Here is a 15,801-nt window from a genome sequence, read left to right as displayed (position 1 = left end):
ATAAAAAAAAATATAGCCAAGTTGAAAAATGGCAACAGTTCAGCTAATTTTAGCAATGTGATTATTGTGACTTAAATTATGAATTTAATTTTCTATCTATCCCTGATTATATAGAAAAAAATATCTTAGAAATGACAGGTATTGCTCTGGTAATGTTTACATTAATTATTTACCTGAGAAGCTAGGGATGGAATGACAAGAAAATAACAGAATGAGGAACAATAGTTAAAATGGACACAGACAAACAAAGAGTATCAGAAAATCTGTAGCATTAATTTTAAGGCCAGAAATTTCATTTGATAAATGCAAAGTTATGTACTCTGGGGTAAAGAATCCACAAGCAACTTACACCCTAAAAGATATTGAATTAGGGATAACAACACACTAGAAGGATTTGGGAATTGGTATAGACAACAAACTAGGCAACACTGTGTAATGCCAATCAGCAGTTGCTGCATTCAGCAAGGTTTTGTTATGTATAAAAATGGATGAAAATATAATATTGCCTCTTTCAAAATCAATGCTGAGACCACATCTTAAATATGCTATGCAATTTTGGACACCTGAAGAATTACATTACGGAACTAGAAAAAGTGAAGAGGCGATCTACAAGATAAATAAATAAAAGGAATGGAAGATTTTAGTTGTAATCTGTTTAGTTAAGAAAAACAGCTCCTCAGAGGGAATATGATAGCATTATACAAATACATTCAGGGCCAATACAGACCATTTTCATCAAATCTATTCATAAACAGGACTATGCATAGGACAGAGGGTCAGGCATCTAGACTGGAAGATAGGAGCTTTAGTCTTAGGCAAAGGAAAGCGTTTTTTACGGTAACAACAATAAGAATGTGGCATAATCTGCCTGAAGAGGTGGTTTTATCTGTCTAAATGTTTAAACAGCAACTGGATGAATTCTTGCAAAACCATAATATTCAGAGATATTATTTTTAATATGTGCCCTTTACTTTTTTATGGTGCCCCATTGTACCAGATGGCCTTGCATAACTGCTTTGTGGGCTAGACATACCTGAGTAGGAGAGGTATCATCGGCGTTGTTAAGGTCATCCAAAAAGTACTAATTTAATCTCCAAGCACCTCTGCCAGTAGTTAGGTATAAGGGTGCTATGGTCGTAGTGATAGGTGCATGGTCCGACAAAGAATTGGTCCCCACCTTCATTCTTTAAATCCTGGGCAACAAAGCATTGTCCACCAGAAACATATCTATTTTAGAGTGTACTGAGGAAAGGAAAGTACACTGCTCAAAAAAATAAAGGGAACACTTAAACAACACAATGTAACTCCAAGTCAATCACACTTCTGTGAAATCAAACTGTCCACTTAGGAAGCAACACTGAGTGACAATTGATTTTACATGAAGTTGTGCAAATGGGATAGACAACAGGTGGAAATTATAGGCAACTAGCAAGACACCCCCAATAAAGGAGTGGTTCTGCAGGTGGTGACCACAGACAACTTCTCCGTTCCTATGGTTCCTGGCTGATGTTTTGGTCACTTTTGAATGCTGGCAGTGCTTTCACTCTAGTGGTAGCATGAGACGGAGTCTACAACCCACACAAGTGGCTCAGGTAGTGCAGCTCATCCAGGATGGCACATCAATGTGAGCTGTGGGAGGAGATCCCTCAGGAGCCAATCTGACACCTCATCAGGAGCATGCACAGGTATTGTAGGGAGAATACAGGCACGTGGAGGCCACACACACTACTGAACCTCATTTTGACTTGTTTTAAGGACATTACATCAAAGTTGGATCAGCCTGTAGTGTGTTTTTCCACTTTAATTTTGAGTGTGACTCCATATCCAGACCTCCATGGGTTGAAAAATTTGATTTCCATTTTTTTTATTTTTGTGTGATTTTGTTGTCAGCACATTCAACTATGTAAAGAACAAAGTATTTCAGAAGAATATTTAATTCATTCAGATCTAGGATGTGTTATTTTTGTGTTCCCTTTATTTTTTTGATCAGTGTATATTATCAGGCAGTGCAATCCAGGTGTCATAAATATAGTTTTGGTATAATAGGTCTCTGAAATTAATGCTTAATAAGGTGGCCTTTTAATGCTGAGATATCTAGAGTGGGGTCATGCATGCAAATTAAAATCAGATAACAATAAAAGCTGCGCCTGGTAACAGTAAAATAAATAGTCCAAATAAAATAAATGGATAAAAAGGAGAAAGTCTTATCTAAGAGTGTCTCGTGCAGTCGTCTAGTACGGCAATATTCGGTCTGGAACGATTGTCCTTATTTGATTCTTCCTTGTAAATCCACTCATATGTAAGAGACAAAGGGTATATACAGGAAGCCAGATAGTGTAGTAAGTTAAAATATAAGAAAATAAAATATGTAAAACTCTTGAATGCAAACTCACATTTGAGAGAGCTAAACCTGCTCTGGTGTGAAGGGCGTTCAGCAGTATAATCCCCGCTTATGGGATATACAGTGGGTGTCCTTCGTCTGTGGTAAGTTTTCTCCGTCCTTGATACGATAAACACTCGGGTAGAGAGAAACAACCAACAGTGCACACTGGATAAAAAGCTAATTAATAAAATAAAGGAATAAAATGGGTACTCACAAGGGGGGAGCAGAACAACTGTTCCCTATTGATAGCGCTGGTGGTATTATCCCCACCTAGGATTACTTGGAGTCCGGAGTGATGATTAAAATGCCAGGTAAAAAGTAGATAAATGTGTATTAAAAAATACAATTAAAAGTAACAAAATATACTTTAATATTAAAAATACACAATATTATAACCATAAACGCGTTTCGCCAATACGGCGTTATCAATATGGGAAAAAGAACCTGATACCTGGCAGAAAGAGCTTTAAATAACAAGTACAATACTTTAAAATTGGCGCCAAAAATTAGGTGACCAATCACAGAGAGAGTAAAAACTAATATAAAAAATCATATTAAAAACAGTTTAAATCTGATATGGAATGGTTACATTATATAATTGCAGCAACAGTATACCAATACACATGTAAAACGAACTATAGAAAGAAGAAAAACAGTAAAGTATATAAAATATAGCTCGGTCACATGACCGGCATAAAAAAACAGGGGGGTATTGGGAAATGTAGTCGGACGCCGGCGAGTACTGCGCAGCTGCCGTCGCCCTAGTTGGGAAGCGGCTGGGAAGGGGGCGCGGTCTGAATCATGTCAGCACGCACTAATACATGCGGCTGACGTGAGGGGGAAGGACGACGGCTCGCACAAGGCTGCGGCCGTCGACATGGGAGGGACATTGAGTATATGACGCGGCGGGTAGCAGCCGTCGTCATGGAAACCGGAATCATAGTGCCGGTCGGCTCGCACAAAGCTGCGGCCGGCTGGAAGAATGAGGAAAAATAAAATAAATAAAAATATAATTGAATAAAATGAAATAAAAACAAATGATAAAAAGTACATCATGTCTGATCACCTAAAACAGTGTGACCAGGCATGATAGAAATAAAAAGAGGGGAAATACAAAACAGAATGAAAGATGGCTTAAAATGACAGAAGCCAAAATCAAATAAAATACCCAGAGAGAATAAAATATAAATAAAAGGGAATAGTAGCAGCAGTGTGAATAATTATAAAAAATTAAACAAATCAAAATCAACATTCAGACCATGGGGAGCAAGGGTTTGGAGTGTGTAAACCCACTCCATTTCTTTTTTACCTAGAATATTTTTGATATTACCACCCCTCCACGGAACAGCACATTTTTTTATCCCAATACATTTTAACATTTTTGGGTCTTTGTTGTGTATAATAAAGTGTTTGGATACTGAATGATTCTGGTATCCATTTTTGATGTTTCTGCAGTGCTCGCTTAAGCGCGTCTTTAAGCACCTTGTGGTCATTCCAACATATTGGAGGCCACAGGGGCACTCAAGCAGATATATAACATTTTTTGTAGAGCAATTAATAAAGTCATTTATTTTAAAAACCTTGTTTGTCCTTTTTGATGTAAATTCAGTAACTTTATGAGGGACATCGGGGTCAGTGGTTCTGCAGACTATACACATTTTGCACTTACAAAAACCTTTAATTTGAGGGAAGAAAGATACTGGTGGGGTCTTTTTAGTTTCTTTGGTAACATTCTTAGTTAAAATTGACTTGAAGTTTTGTGCTCCCCTAAATATAATATTTGGACGTTCAGGTATAATTGTATTCAGTATTTCATCTTGTTTCAAGAGGTGCCAGTGTTTTCTTATGATCTTTTTGTTGCTTTTATTATTAAAATTGAAAATAATTGGTAATGGCATAGTCATATCTGTGGATTTAGGTTTGTATTTTAAAAGTTAATTTCTGTCTTTTTTTTGGATATCCCTGATAGTATTCTCAAGTTCTATTTTAGGATAGTTTTTCTCAACAAATTTTTCTTTTAGTAGATTTGCTTGCATATTAAAATCTGTGATTTCCGAACAATTTCTTCTGAGTCTGAGTATTTGGCTTTTCGGAGCGCTGTCTAACCAGGGTTGGTAGTGGCAACTACTTTTATCTATAGCAGTGTTTGCACAGACTTTTTTAAAAAACGTCTTTCTGTGTAGTTTTCCATTTGTTATGAAAATATTAAGGTCTAAAAAATTAATTTGTTCTCTACTGTATTCGTGAGTAAGGAATATGCCTCTATTGTTTATATTCAAATTAGTAATAAAAGAGTTAAGATCGTCTTCAGTGCCATCCCAGATAAAAAAAAATGATCGTCAATATATCTAAAATAGGAGACTAGGTTTGCTCTCCAAGCGTGATTACTAAAAATGGCTTCGGACTCCCAATCTGCCATAAATAAATTTGCGTAGCTGGGAGCAAACCTAGTCCCCATAGCAGTTCCTCTTTTTTGAAGATAAAATGAGTTTAAAAACCAAAAATAGTTATTTTTTAAAATAATATTAATACCTTCTAAAATAAATTCAATTTGTTTATCAGCAATTCTCCCTTCTCTAATTAGTATATTCCTTACAGCCTGACAGCCTATATCATGAGGTATAATTGTGTACAGTGACTGAACGTCGCATGTCACTAATATAAGATTAGGTTTCCATGTAAAATTGTTTTAAAAGTTTAAAAGAGCCATGGAATCTTGGAGGTAGGATCTCATGAGTCTGACTGAAGGCTGTAAAAGAATATCTATATACTGTGAGAGATTGCATAGGAGATAACCTATGCCAGAGACAATAGGTCTTCCTGGGGGAGAGGTTTCATTTTTGTGAATTTTCGGGATAAAGTATATAACTGGAGTGATGGGAAATTTATTGTTTAAAAAATTAAATTCGTGTTTGCTTAAAATACCTAAAACTACGCCATTGTTTAAAAATTGGATAAAAGTGTTTTGAATTTGTTTGATAGGGTCGGAGAGGAGTTTCTCATACACATTTGTATCATTTAATTGTCATTATGCCTCATTTATATACATTTGGGTAGATTGAATGACTATCCCTCCGCCCTTATCAGCAGGTTTGATTACAATATTTGCATTTTCTTGAAGTTCTTTTAATGACAGTTTTTCTGAGTGTGTAAGATTGTGAGGGTCGTATTTACTGCTTTTGATTTTTTCTAAGTCTTTTGTAACTAATTTCTCGAACATAGTAAGAGGGGCAGATTTAAAATGAGCAGGAAAAAAAGTGGATCTTTCTCTAAGTGAGGTATTAATAACTTTTAGATTTTGGGGAGGTGTAAGCGGGGTTAAAACTGGATTTTGCGTAGAATTTTCTTCATTTTTTTCCATACAATTAAAATCGCCACCAGAAAAAAACAGCTCCTGTTTTATATTTATTCAGGGTCCTGAAACATTGTTTCAGAAAGCCTATCTGGTTTTCACTGGGGGCATAAATATTTTCCTACCACTAGCATAAGTTGCTATCAGTAGCAGGATTCTACCTTCTCTGTCCACATATTTGCATTGTAGGGTAAAGAACCAATCCTTATGTATTAGGATGGACACCCATCTGTATTTTGCGATAGATAATTTGTGAAAATGAGTTGCGTATTTATAGGATTTAAAAGATGGTGGATTACTGGTGCAAAAGTGTGTTTCCTGAAAGATTGCAATAGCGGCTTGGGAAGTATTCAGGTTTTGGAATGTTAATCTGCACTTATGTTGTGTATTAAGGCTTCTAGAGTTTATACAGTATATTTTTAAGGAGTCAGTCATTATGTGTTACAATGAGTGTGAAAGTGATAGGAGGTGGCTTCATTATCCAACCCAATAAGTGGCCTGTTCATCCTGAGCACAAGCGACTGAGTATGGGTACAATGATTCAGGTGTATTACTGAAAGGGGAAAGGTATGAAACCAGCACAACTTAAAAGGGAAGTAAAGCAACATAAAATATAAAAAGTAACATATACAATCAGAGGTGTGCTTTATCCAGGTGACTGAGGTATCCTTGATAATTCTAGAAAATAGGAACCTAACACTGTGTATAGCATCATAGCCTGTGTAGCCTGATTCAGGGTGGGGGTACCACACATGGTGAGCACATAGATAGAATAGGCACTATGGAACATCTATAGTAGGGGCAAATTAGACAGGTCGTTGTCATGAGGTTCGAACTAGGTACATCATTAATGTGGGGATCAGGCGTGCCCCTGTTTTTACATGTCTAAGTAGGCGATATAATGCAGTAATTGCTGATGACACTCATTGCTTAACATAATAATCATAGTAAGTATATGAATTTTGGTTCCGGTAGATCCCCAAAAAGGATACGCGTTAATATTAACAGAATTTTTTTTACTTAAATTACCATAATTAAAATGACGTAATGTTGGGTAGGGTTGTCTCATTGTGAATTAACTATCATAGCCTGCTAATTGCTGGTGCTTGGAAAGTCCATGTCAGCAGGTGACCTTTGCTATGGACCAAATCATTGTCACTTTGGCTGGGGATCTCACAGGTGCTTGGTCTGTAGAGCGAGAGCAGTTCTCCACAATATTACATTTCTTTAGGGTTTACATGCATTCTTCCCATGTAAAAAATTTGACTGGAGAGCCATTTTTCCAAATTAATATTTTAGTTAGTAGGGTAGCCACATTTGTATGGTATTGACCTGTTTCATGGGATTTTAGCTGAATATCACCATTTCAGAAGCAGTGTCTGATGTGGATGATTTGCCCAAGAGCTGCCTCCATATTGGAAGGTATCCGGCTTAGGTTTCAGTGTCAGTGCACCAAATTTAAGCTTACCAGCTGCTTTGGTGTTGCAGTTTGGGGCCATCTGAGCTCCTTGTCTGGAAAAGGGCTACAAGTGACCAGGTTTTTAGCCGTGAGGTTGCTTCTTTGAGCCACTATGGCCTGTTTAAGAGTCCACTCTCTGCCATAGCCAGGACACCCCCCCATTACTGCTCATTTTTAATGAATTTGATGCACTGTAATAAAAATATATATTAACAAAATTTCCAGAAAGATATTCTCAATGCCTTTCATTAAAAGTATGTTTCTTCAAAGTTGCACTTTGACAGCTATTCCAAAATTTAGCTGTGCTAGAAACACTCCTTTCATGAATGAGGGGAACAGCAGTAATACTACCAGGATTATTCACTAAAGTAACAATTTTTGGGAAATCAAAGATAAATCTAAGAGAATTTCAAAATGAAGGTCAAAATAAAGGCCAATATAGCCAAACTGGGAATAATCTCCACGTGTTCTATGCTTCCAGTTCAGTTACTTTGAAGTTTATTTTACAATTCATTCACTTTCTACGTGGTTCTCATTGATTAAAATGTAATGTTAGGCGCCGTGGGTTCTAGCATATTAATGGGTCAAATGTATTAAAATTGTTGTGTCAGAGTGTGCTTTTATTATTTTGACTTTTTTTTTTTTACTTTAATTGTTGCAGGAGTCAACATTTTTGGGGGTCTCTTTAATTTGTTTTTTATCTAAAGACAAGGACATTTTGGTTTTGTTAGAGTTGTAATTGGCAATATATAGTGTACACAGAGAACTTAACCACACAATATTTTGTACAATAGGCATTCACTGATGAGAAAGATGAAGACTATAAGAGGGATCGTATTGCTGCCCGGTATGGTACCAGTTACCTATATCTGGAAGACATTTATGTGAAAAGTCAAGACTCTGTGTATATTCACCCTATAAAGAGTGCTGCACTTTGTCATGAGAACATGGCTGTCCGTGTTGATTATGACCTTGGAGAAAAAAAGTTCAAAGGAGTGAACAAAGCCAACAAAGTCAACGAAGTTAATGAAGTCAACGATGAGAATGATCTGAAATTCTTCTATGTTGTACGTATCAGTTCTTACGAGGGAAAGGGATTTATTCTATTTATTATTTAGTCACACATGAGATTTATTAATAATGCCAGACACTAATATGCCATCATTTTAAATAGAAAGTATATGAAATATTACATTGTAACACCCTATATTGTGTGAGTGTTACTAAAAGCTCACTTGAATGGGACAACATATATTTTATTCACTGAATGGTTGCATTGAATTTATTCAGATTGAACACATTTACATTCAAAATAGTTTTATAGCTGAGATCTATTGCCCAGAACTACTTTTCTCAAAGCTCCAGTGCTGCTCCTCCTGCTGCTACCAAATTAAATTCTACTTGTGTATAGTCAGTCCCAGCATCAAGCAGCAAAACTCTGACTGACAAAACTTGCCAACTTCTTCTTTAATATGAACTGCATAGTCAGACAGGAAGGCTTTTAAAATGGCACCATGTCATGTTCTTGATTTTCACTATTTGTTAAAATATTATTGTTCTGGTTTGAGATTTTAACTCTGACTCAGTAGAAAGACTGGAATGAAGCCATAGTTCTGCTTTCCTCTACCCCAAAATGGTCCTTTTTTTTTCTTGGACTTTCCACCAGTAATGCATGGTTCATTAGTGAAGCACTGTGACCCTGGGTGCCCAACCAAAATTATCAGTTTTTAAGAAATAAGTGGAGCACATCAAGAGAGAGAGAAAAAAACAATAGATCTAAATGAGAAATTTAGTGGATAGACCCCACTGTCAAAGAATCAGGCTATGTGAAGAAAATAAGGGCATGTCAGACCCCTGGGTTGTTCAGCATTCCTTCGTTTTTCTAGACTCGTCATTGTTGGATGTTGTTTTCCGAGACTCTCCAGGTGTCAGGATGCAACTGAGTGTCCCCTAGTGCTAATCAAGTAAATCTCTAAACACATTTCAGCAAAAACAAGGCTTTATCAATGGTTTAAATGGACTTGTGGATCACCCTCAATTTAAACCCCTCTTATTCAAATCATGTGCGTGGTCTCAATCACATGAACCCTATCTATAATATATTTGCAGATTCACAGAACCACTTAGAACTACTGACCCGTCATTTAAACCCATTGTTAACTTGGAATTTGTAACCATTTATATGTAAAAACTGGAACCGAGGTACTATGCGAACCAGCACAGCAAGGGTTAAGAACAGGTTGCTATGGCAACCCTCACTGCTTAAGGTCTCTTACAATAAAATTACTTATGTCCTTTATGATTTTTTTGCAAAATGCACAGACTTTGCATTGTTCCCAATTACGTTTGTTGGAATAGTGGCTTTGATTTTGTTAACGTGTATATATATATATATAGGGATAAAACAGGTTGCCATGGAAACCAGAAAAGACGTTTACTGCATTTCTCTTTCTCTTATTAATATAGGGATAACTATAAGTTCCTTAAAGAAATTCCTTAGAGCATTATCTTGGCTTGAGGTGACTAAACTAACAACGTGGTACAGTTTACAGACTATATATTTCGGAACTCTGAATTCCCAGGTCTTCTAGAATCATAACACCTCAGATAAGGGTAATTCTGGGCCAGCATGGTATTGTAACGGAAATATACCCCAACTTGCAGGATTCAACTTAACAAAAGACAACACAGAGGAGAGATACGTCTACCGGACCTTAGAATGTCCGGACTCGATGTATATGTGAGGAGACAGAGTCAGGAATGATCCGAGGTCAAGGGTACAAAGAGACAGCGTAAACTAGGACTAGATGGGGTCTGGTACACAGTAAACAGCAAGCCGGCAAACAGAACAGATAAGGATAAAGAGATAACGTAGTCAGAAACAAAGCCAAGGTCAATACAAAGGAACACAACTGAACACCACAAGCGCTAAAGGGAACTGCAACAGAAACCACAATAGGGCAAGGATTAAGGGAAAAAGGTGAGTATAAATACCTTCTAAATTAATGTGATTGTATGGGGAGTGTGGCGTGACAGGGGCCAATGGGAGCCTTTTGCCAATTTAGGCTCCCACTGTTTCTTTAAGAGCGCGCCCGAGACCCGCGGTGCACTCTTAGATTCAGGTGGGACACGTGACCGCTTCTCACGGTCACTGCCCGCCTTCTTGTTGCAGCCGTCGGATGAGCCGCACGCGGCTCGTGCAGAAGCAGGACCGCGCGCGGCTCGAAGAGAGGACCGCGGCCGGCCCCTGGATAAGGTAAGTAACGCTAAAGGTATGACAAGTATCATATAGAATGTTCTAGAAGATACCAACACAGACCATACTATATATGCATCCGAGAAACATAGAGATGCATTGAGGGTGCATTACCACTTGCAGCCTCACAATCTTTTTATCTTAATGACTCTAACTTACTTTTCTTAAATGCTGTTCCTAACCCTCTCTTTGGTATTCATTGCTCACTCACGGTCACAGTAGATTGTTCTTTTATTCTCTCTCACTATCTCACTTGCTGCCTCATGCTCGTTCTCTGTACTTCTGTTACGGACCGTTTCAGCATAAAAGGGGAAAAATCTGTTTAGGCGATAATCCCCTTTTCACAAAAAGGCACAGCTACTGTAAAAGCACCAAAACTCACAAATTGGATATAGGTGAATGCACCAAACTCCCGAACTGCATACAAGGGAATAAGGTAGCACTCCAAACTCCCGAACTGGAACCTCACGAATTGCTGCTAGCAGACGAACAGGAAAAGCTCCCAAGCGGCTTACACTCCTGGCAGTCAGTCCCTATCAGCATACAGTGAATCCCCCCAAGAACGAGACAAGGCTCCGTGTTGAAGGTCAAGCAGTGGTCTGTTTATTCAGGGCTACCTGCCCCTGTATTTATGCAGGTCTCCCACCTGGTGGACACTCCCCTAGGGGACCAGATGGAAGACTGAAACAGCAGACAGACATGTATCATTTTCGTACACACAGCCACAATACTTTCCCACAATGCATCTTGGTTTCCTCCTCCCTGCCCTGGAGATAATTAATGAAGTAATTCAATTATCTCCTAAGACAAAGGCCAGACTCCATTATGCACATGGTGACACAGAAACAGACTATCACTTTAAAATACATACAGACACATTTTATACACAAAACACAGACATGTAACATATCCCCAGATAGCTCAGGTCTGGGTGCACATTATTAGGTGAATGGCACCCAGATCACACAAATACATTTTAATTGCCATGGAGCCAAAGTCTTTAATTATACGAACAGGCTCCATGGCAGGCTATCTGGGTTACTACAGTTCACATAAAACAAACTACCGAATTTCCCTGCATTCACCAAATCCATATGAATGAGAACCAGGGGCTGGAGGTTCAGCGGTGCCTGCACGGAAAAGTGTCCGATTTTGGTGCATGAAAGCCGGGCAGAAAAGTGCTGGCTGCCCGGGGAGCTCCAGACCAGTGCCACCTAGCGGCCGCTAAGTGTAACAGCGGCCACACAGTTAACAGGCAATTAACCGCAGCTTCAGGGAGGTAAATTGGCAGCACACTCCAGCTTCTGGGTGGCCAATTAACAACGCCGGCCGGCTTCCCACGGCTCTGGGGAGGTTGGTGAACGGCTGTTTGTTCGGTAGATGAAATCTACCGAACTGCTGTGCAGAAAGGGAGAAATAAATCCTTCTGCACAGTAAAATTAACCCTTTAGCTGCCGGTCCATAGTCCAGAGGCAGCAGGCGGGCAACCAGGCTCCTCCAATACAATGTGGCGAGATTGGTTTCGTCACAACTTCTTTTACCATTTCCCTTCCTGGCCCATTCACTCATCGTCTCTCTTTATATTATTTGCTATCCCAGACCTGCTACCCGACATGCATTTTATGTTTCTCCTATTTCACAATCCAGTGTATTTTCTCACTCTCTCTGGTTCTCTATTACTAATCACTTTGACATCAAAGAACCAGTTCTCATTTTTCCTAACACATATGTTTTACTGTTCGTTTTTTTCTTCAGGTTATGTCTCATGTTGGGAAGATTTTGTACAGCGGCCAGAAGACAGTGAGCCAGGAGAAAGCAGACTGTAAGTTGCAATATTCTGTCCCATCACTGTTTTGCTTTATAACTATTTAACACAAATCCTAACCTGAGTCACAGACTTATGTAACTGGTGAAGAAAAATTCCATTGTTACTAAATCTTGCAACAGAAACCATAATACAAAGAATTAATAAGTATTAATCTCTTAAGGCAGTCAATAACAGACTTTAGATTATTTAAGTTAAGCGATATAAAATTGCAGTCATTTTATTTTTCTGTATTAGTTCAGTAATGTTAATTCCGCTTTGTTTTGTGATCACCCGATAGCAAATATTGGAATTTTGTACAAAGGCCAGAAGACAGTGAGCCAGGAGAAAGCAGACTGTAAGTTGCATTATTCTGTCCCATCACTGTTACATCCTAACCTGAGTCACAGACTTATGTAACTGGTGAAGAAAAATTCCATTGTTACTAAATCTTGCAACAGAAACCATAATTCAAATAATTCATAAGTATTAATCTCTTAAGGCAGTCAATAACAGACTTTAGATTATTTAAGTTAAGCGATATAAAATTGCAGTCATTTTATTTTTCTGTATTAGTTCAGTAACGTTAATTCCGCTTTGTTTTGTGATCACCATATAGTAAATATTTTAGCATTGAGGTAAAGTAAGGAGGGAATCAAGACAGACCAGAATAACGACAATCACAATTTTATAACATGACAGGAGGCTTCGTATTTGCTTAAGTCTCTCTTTACTAGAACTCCACAGCAGCACAGAAAAAACAACCAATCAGAAAAAAGTTAGGTACTATAAAACTCCCCTCCCCATGCATCATTTCCTCTTTCTTTGCTGCTCTGCAGTCAGTACAGGTCAGAGTACCACTGCCTCCTGCTTATAGTGGGTGGCTTTGGGTTTTTATTGCTTATATTCAGTCTTTTAGCCTTATAAATGCAGTATTGTTGTAATCCTTAGGGGATTTTTTTCTTATATGCAGTATGTTATATCCTTGTGGGATTCTATTCTTATTATGCAGTATGTTCTATCCATGTGGGATTGTATTCATGTAAATGCAATATTTTTATCCTTTTGGCATTCTATGTTTATAATGCAGTATGTTTTATCCTTATGGCATTTTATTTTTATAATGCAGTATGTTTTATCCTTATGGCATTTTATTTTTATATACAGTGTTTTATCCTTGTGGCATTTTATTTTTTATAATGCAGTGTGTTTTGTGCTTATGGGATTTTTTCCTGTAAATGCAGTAGGTTATAGGCCTTGTGGCATTTTATTTTTTATAATGCAGTGTGTTTTGTGCTTATGGGATTTTTTCCTGTAAATGCAGTAGGTTATAGGCCTTGTGGCATTTTATTTTTTATAATGCAGTGTGTTTTGTGCTTATGGGATTTTTTCCTGTAAATGCAGTAGGTTATAGGCGTTGTGGCATTTTATTTTTATATTGCAGTGTGTTTTGTGCTTATAGGATTTTTCCCGTAAATGCAGTAGGTTATAGGCCTTGTGGCATTTTATATTTTATAATGCAGTGTGTTTTGTGCTTATGGGATTTTTTCCTGTAAATGCAGTAGGTTATAGGCTTTGTGGCATTTTACTTTTTATAATGCAGTGTGTTTTGTGCTTATGTGATTTTTTCCTGTAAATGCAGTAGGTTATAGGCCTTGTGGCATTTTATTTTTTATAATGCAGTGTGTTTTGTGCTTATGGGATTTTTTCCTGTAAATGCAGTAGGTTATAGGCCTTGTGGCATTTTATTTTTATAATGCAGTGTGTTTTGTGCTTATAGGATTTTTTCCTGTAAATGCAGTAGGTTATAGGCCTTGTGGCATTTTATTTTTTATAATGCAGTGTGTTTTGTGCTTATGGGATTTTTTTCCTGTAAATGCAGTAGGATATAGGCCTTGTGGGATTTTTCTTCGGTGTCTGTACTTCGGATCATCGCTGCTTCTACCTCCAAAGCATTTGCCTCCTCTGTCCCCCGAGATCTGGGACCGCGGAGTTAATCTCCGCCAGCCCAGTGTGTTTTTTCCAGCTGCCGGTATGCTCGCGAGTGAGCACGACCACCCGGCGGCCGGATCTTCTTTCCCACATGGCTGCTTCGCTGCAGCCGTCCCCCCCCCCCCCCCCGTGGGTCCCGTGTGTTTTACCCGGTTGCAGGGGTACTCGCGAGTGAGCGCGAGTACCCGGTGGTCGGATCGTTTCCTCCACGTAGAGGCTTCACTGCGGCCGCCTCCGCCCGCGGACCGCGTGTGTGCGGGGGGTGTGCCCACGCGCAGCTCCTTCCCCGCCAGTACCGTTCTTGGCGGAGGTCTGTGGAGGGGCTTTCTCCTCCCCCATCTATAGGCAGGGTGTATTCAGACCCCAACCTAATTCGCTGGCAGTCTGGGAGGACCACCTCCCACCCTGCTCAGGGTGCATATCCATATAGAGACATATAGCAATTATGTGATCAAACATATATATTATATATTTTTACTTCTATATTTCTTCAAGGGCTGGAGATCAGCCTGTAGGCAATACACCCTGTACTTCTGAGTTTTCCTGCAACAGGATATCCTTATTTTTGGCCACAAGCATTAAGGTCTAACAGTTTCCTGTATATCTGTAGACACATTACCTCTGCCTAGGGGGGGTTTGCATATTGGAGTTATTTCACCCTAGGTTCCCTGGTTTTCATTACACATATAGGGGGCTCTACACAGATTGACCCCCTGCTATTGTCGGAATACAACACCGGGGTATGCCCTGCTATGTCTGTGCCCCATTGATTGGCCTGCTATGTCTGTGCCTATAAGATTGGCCTGCTGTGTCTGTGCCCATAAGATTGGCCTGCTGTGTCTGTGCCCATAAGATTGGCCTGCTGTGTCTGTGCCCATAAGATTGGCCTGCTGTGTCTGTGCCCATAAGATTGGCCTGCTATGACTGTGCCCATAAGATTGGCCTGCTGTGTCTGTGCCCATAAGATTGGCCTGCTGTGTCTGTGCCCATAAGATTGGCCTGCTATGTCTGTGCCCAAAAGATTGGCCTGCTATGCCTGTGCCCATAAGATTGGCCTGCTATGTCTGTGCCCATAAGATTGGCCTGCTATGTCTGTGCCCATAAGATTGGCCTGCTATGTCTGTGCCCATAGATTGGCCTGCTATGTCTGTGCCCATAAGATTGGCCTGCTAGGTCTGGCCCATAAGATTGGCCTGCAATACCTGTGCCCAATAAAATGGCCTGCTATGTCTGTGCCCCATTGGATAGCCTGCTATGTCGGTGCCTACTTGGATGGCCAGCTATGCCTGTGACTATTTGCTTGGCTAACCTTTCTGTGTCCATTCGTTTGACCTGCTGAGACTATGCCCTAAGGACGGGCCTACGCTATTGGTACCGAACCCCTTTTGGCCACAGGCCTGGGGTAATATCACTGAGGAAAACCCAGTGCACACCAGTGACATGGAGATAGGCAGGTGTCCGGGCAAACACCATTGCCATAGTGTTCGAGAGGACACCAGTATACGGCCATCTGAATATGGCGGGAAGGGTGAAGGCCCTAAACCTCATGCCTGAA

The 15,801-nt window shown here is 39.4% G+C and overlaps 1 protein-coding gene across 2 annotated transcripts in view; it reads left to right on the top strand.

The window, feature by feature from the left end:
- Positions 1 to 15,801, top strand: part of LOC134574918 (alpha-2-macroglobulin-like protein 1) — a 259,124-nt gene that overhangs the window by 145,693 nt on the left and 97,630 nt on the right. For both annotated transcript variants that reach the window (XM_063433983.1, XM_063433984.1), the window contains exons 13-15: positions 7,989 to 8,261; positions 12,206 to 12,272; positions 12,556 to 12,612. In XM_063433983.1, coding sequence (XP_063290053.1) covers positions 7,989 to 8,261; positions 12,206 to 12,272; positions 12,556 to 12,612 — 397 coding nt within the window. The remainder of the gene's footprint in view (positions 1 to 7,988; positions 8,262 to 12,205; positions 12,273 to 12,555; positions 12,613 to 15,801) is intronic.

This window comes from Pelobates fuscus, chromosome 10 (genome assembly GCF_036172605.1).
Source record: "Pelobates fuscus isolate aPelFus1 chromosome 10, aPelFus1.pri, whole genome shotgun sequence".
Classification (NCBI taxonomy): domain Eukaryota; kingdom Metazoa; phylum Chordata; class Amphibia; order Anura; family Pelobatidae; genus Pelobates; species Pelobates fuscus.
This window is presented reverse-complemented; position numbering and strand designations above follow the sequence as displayed.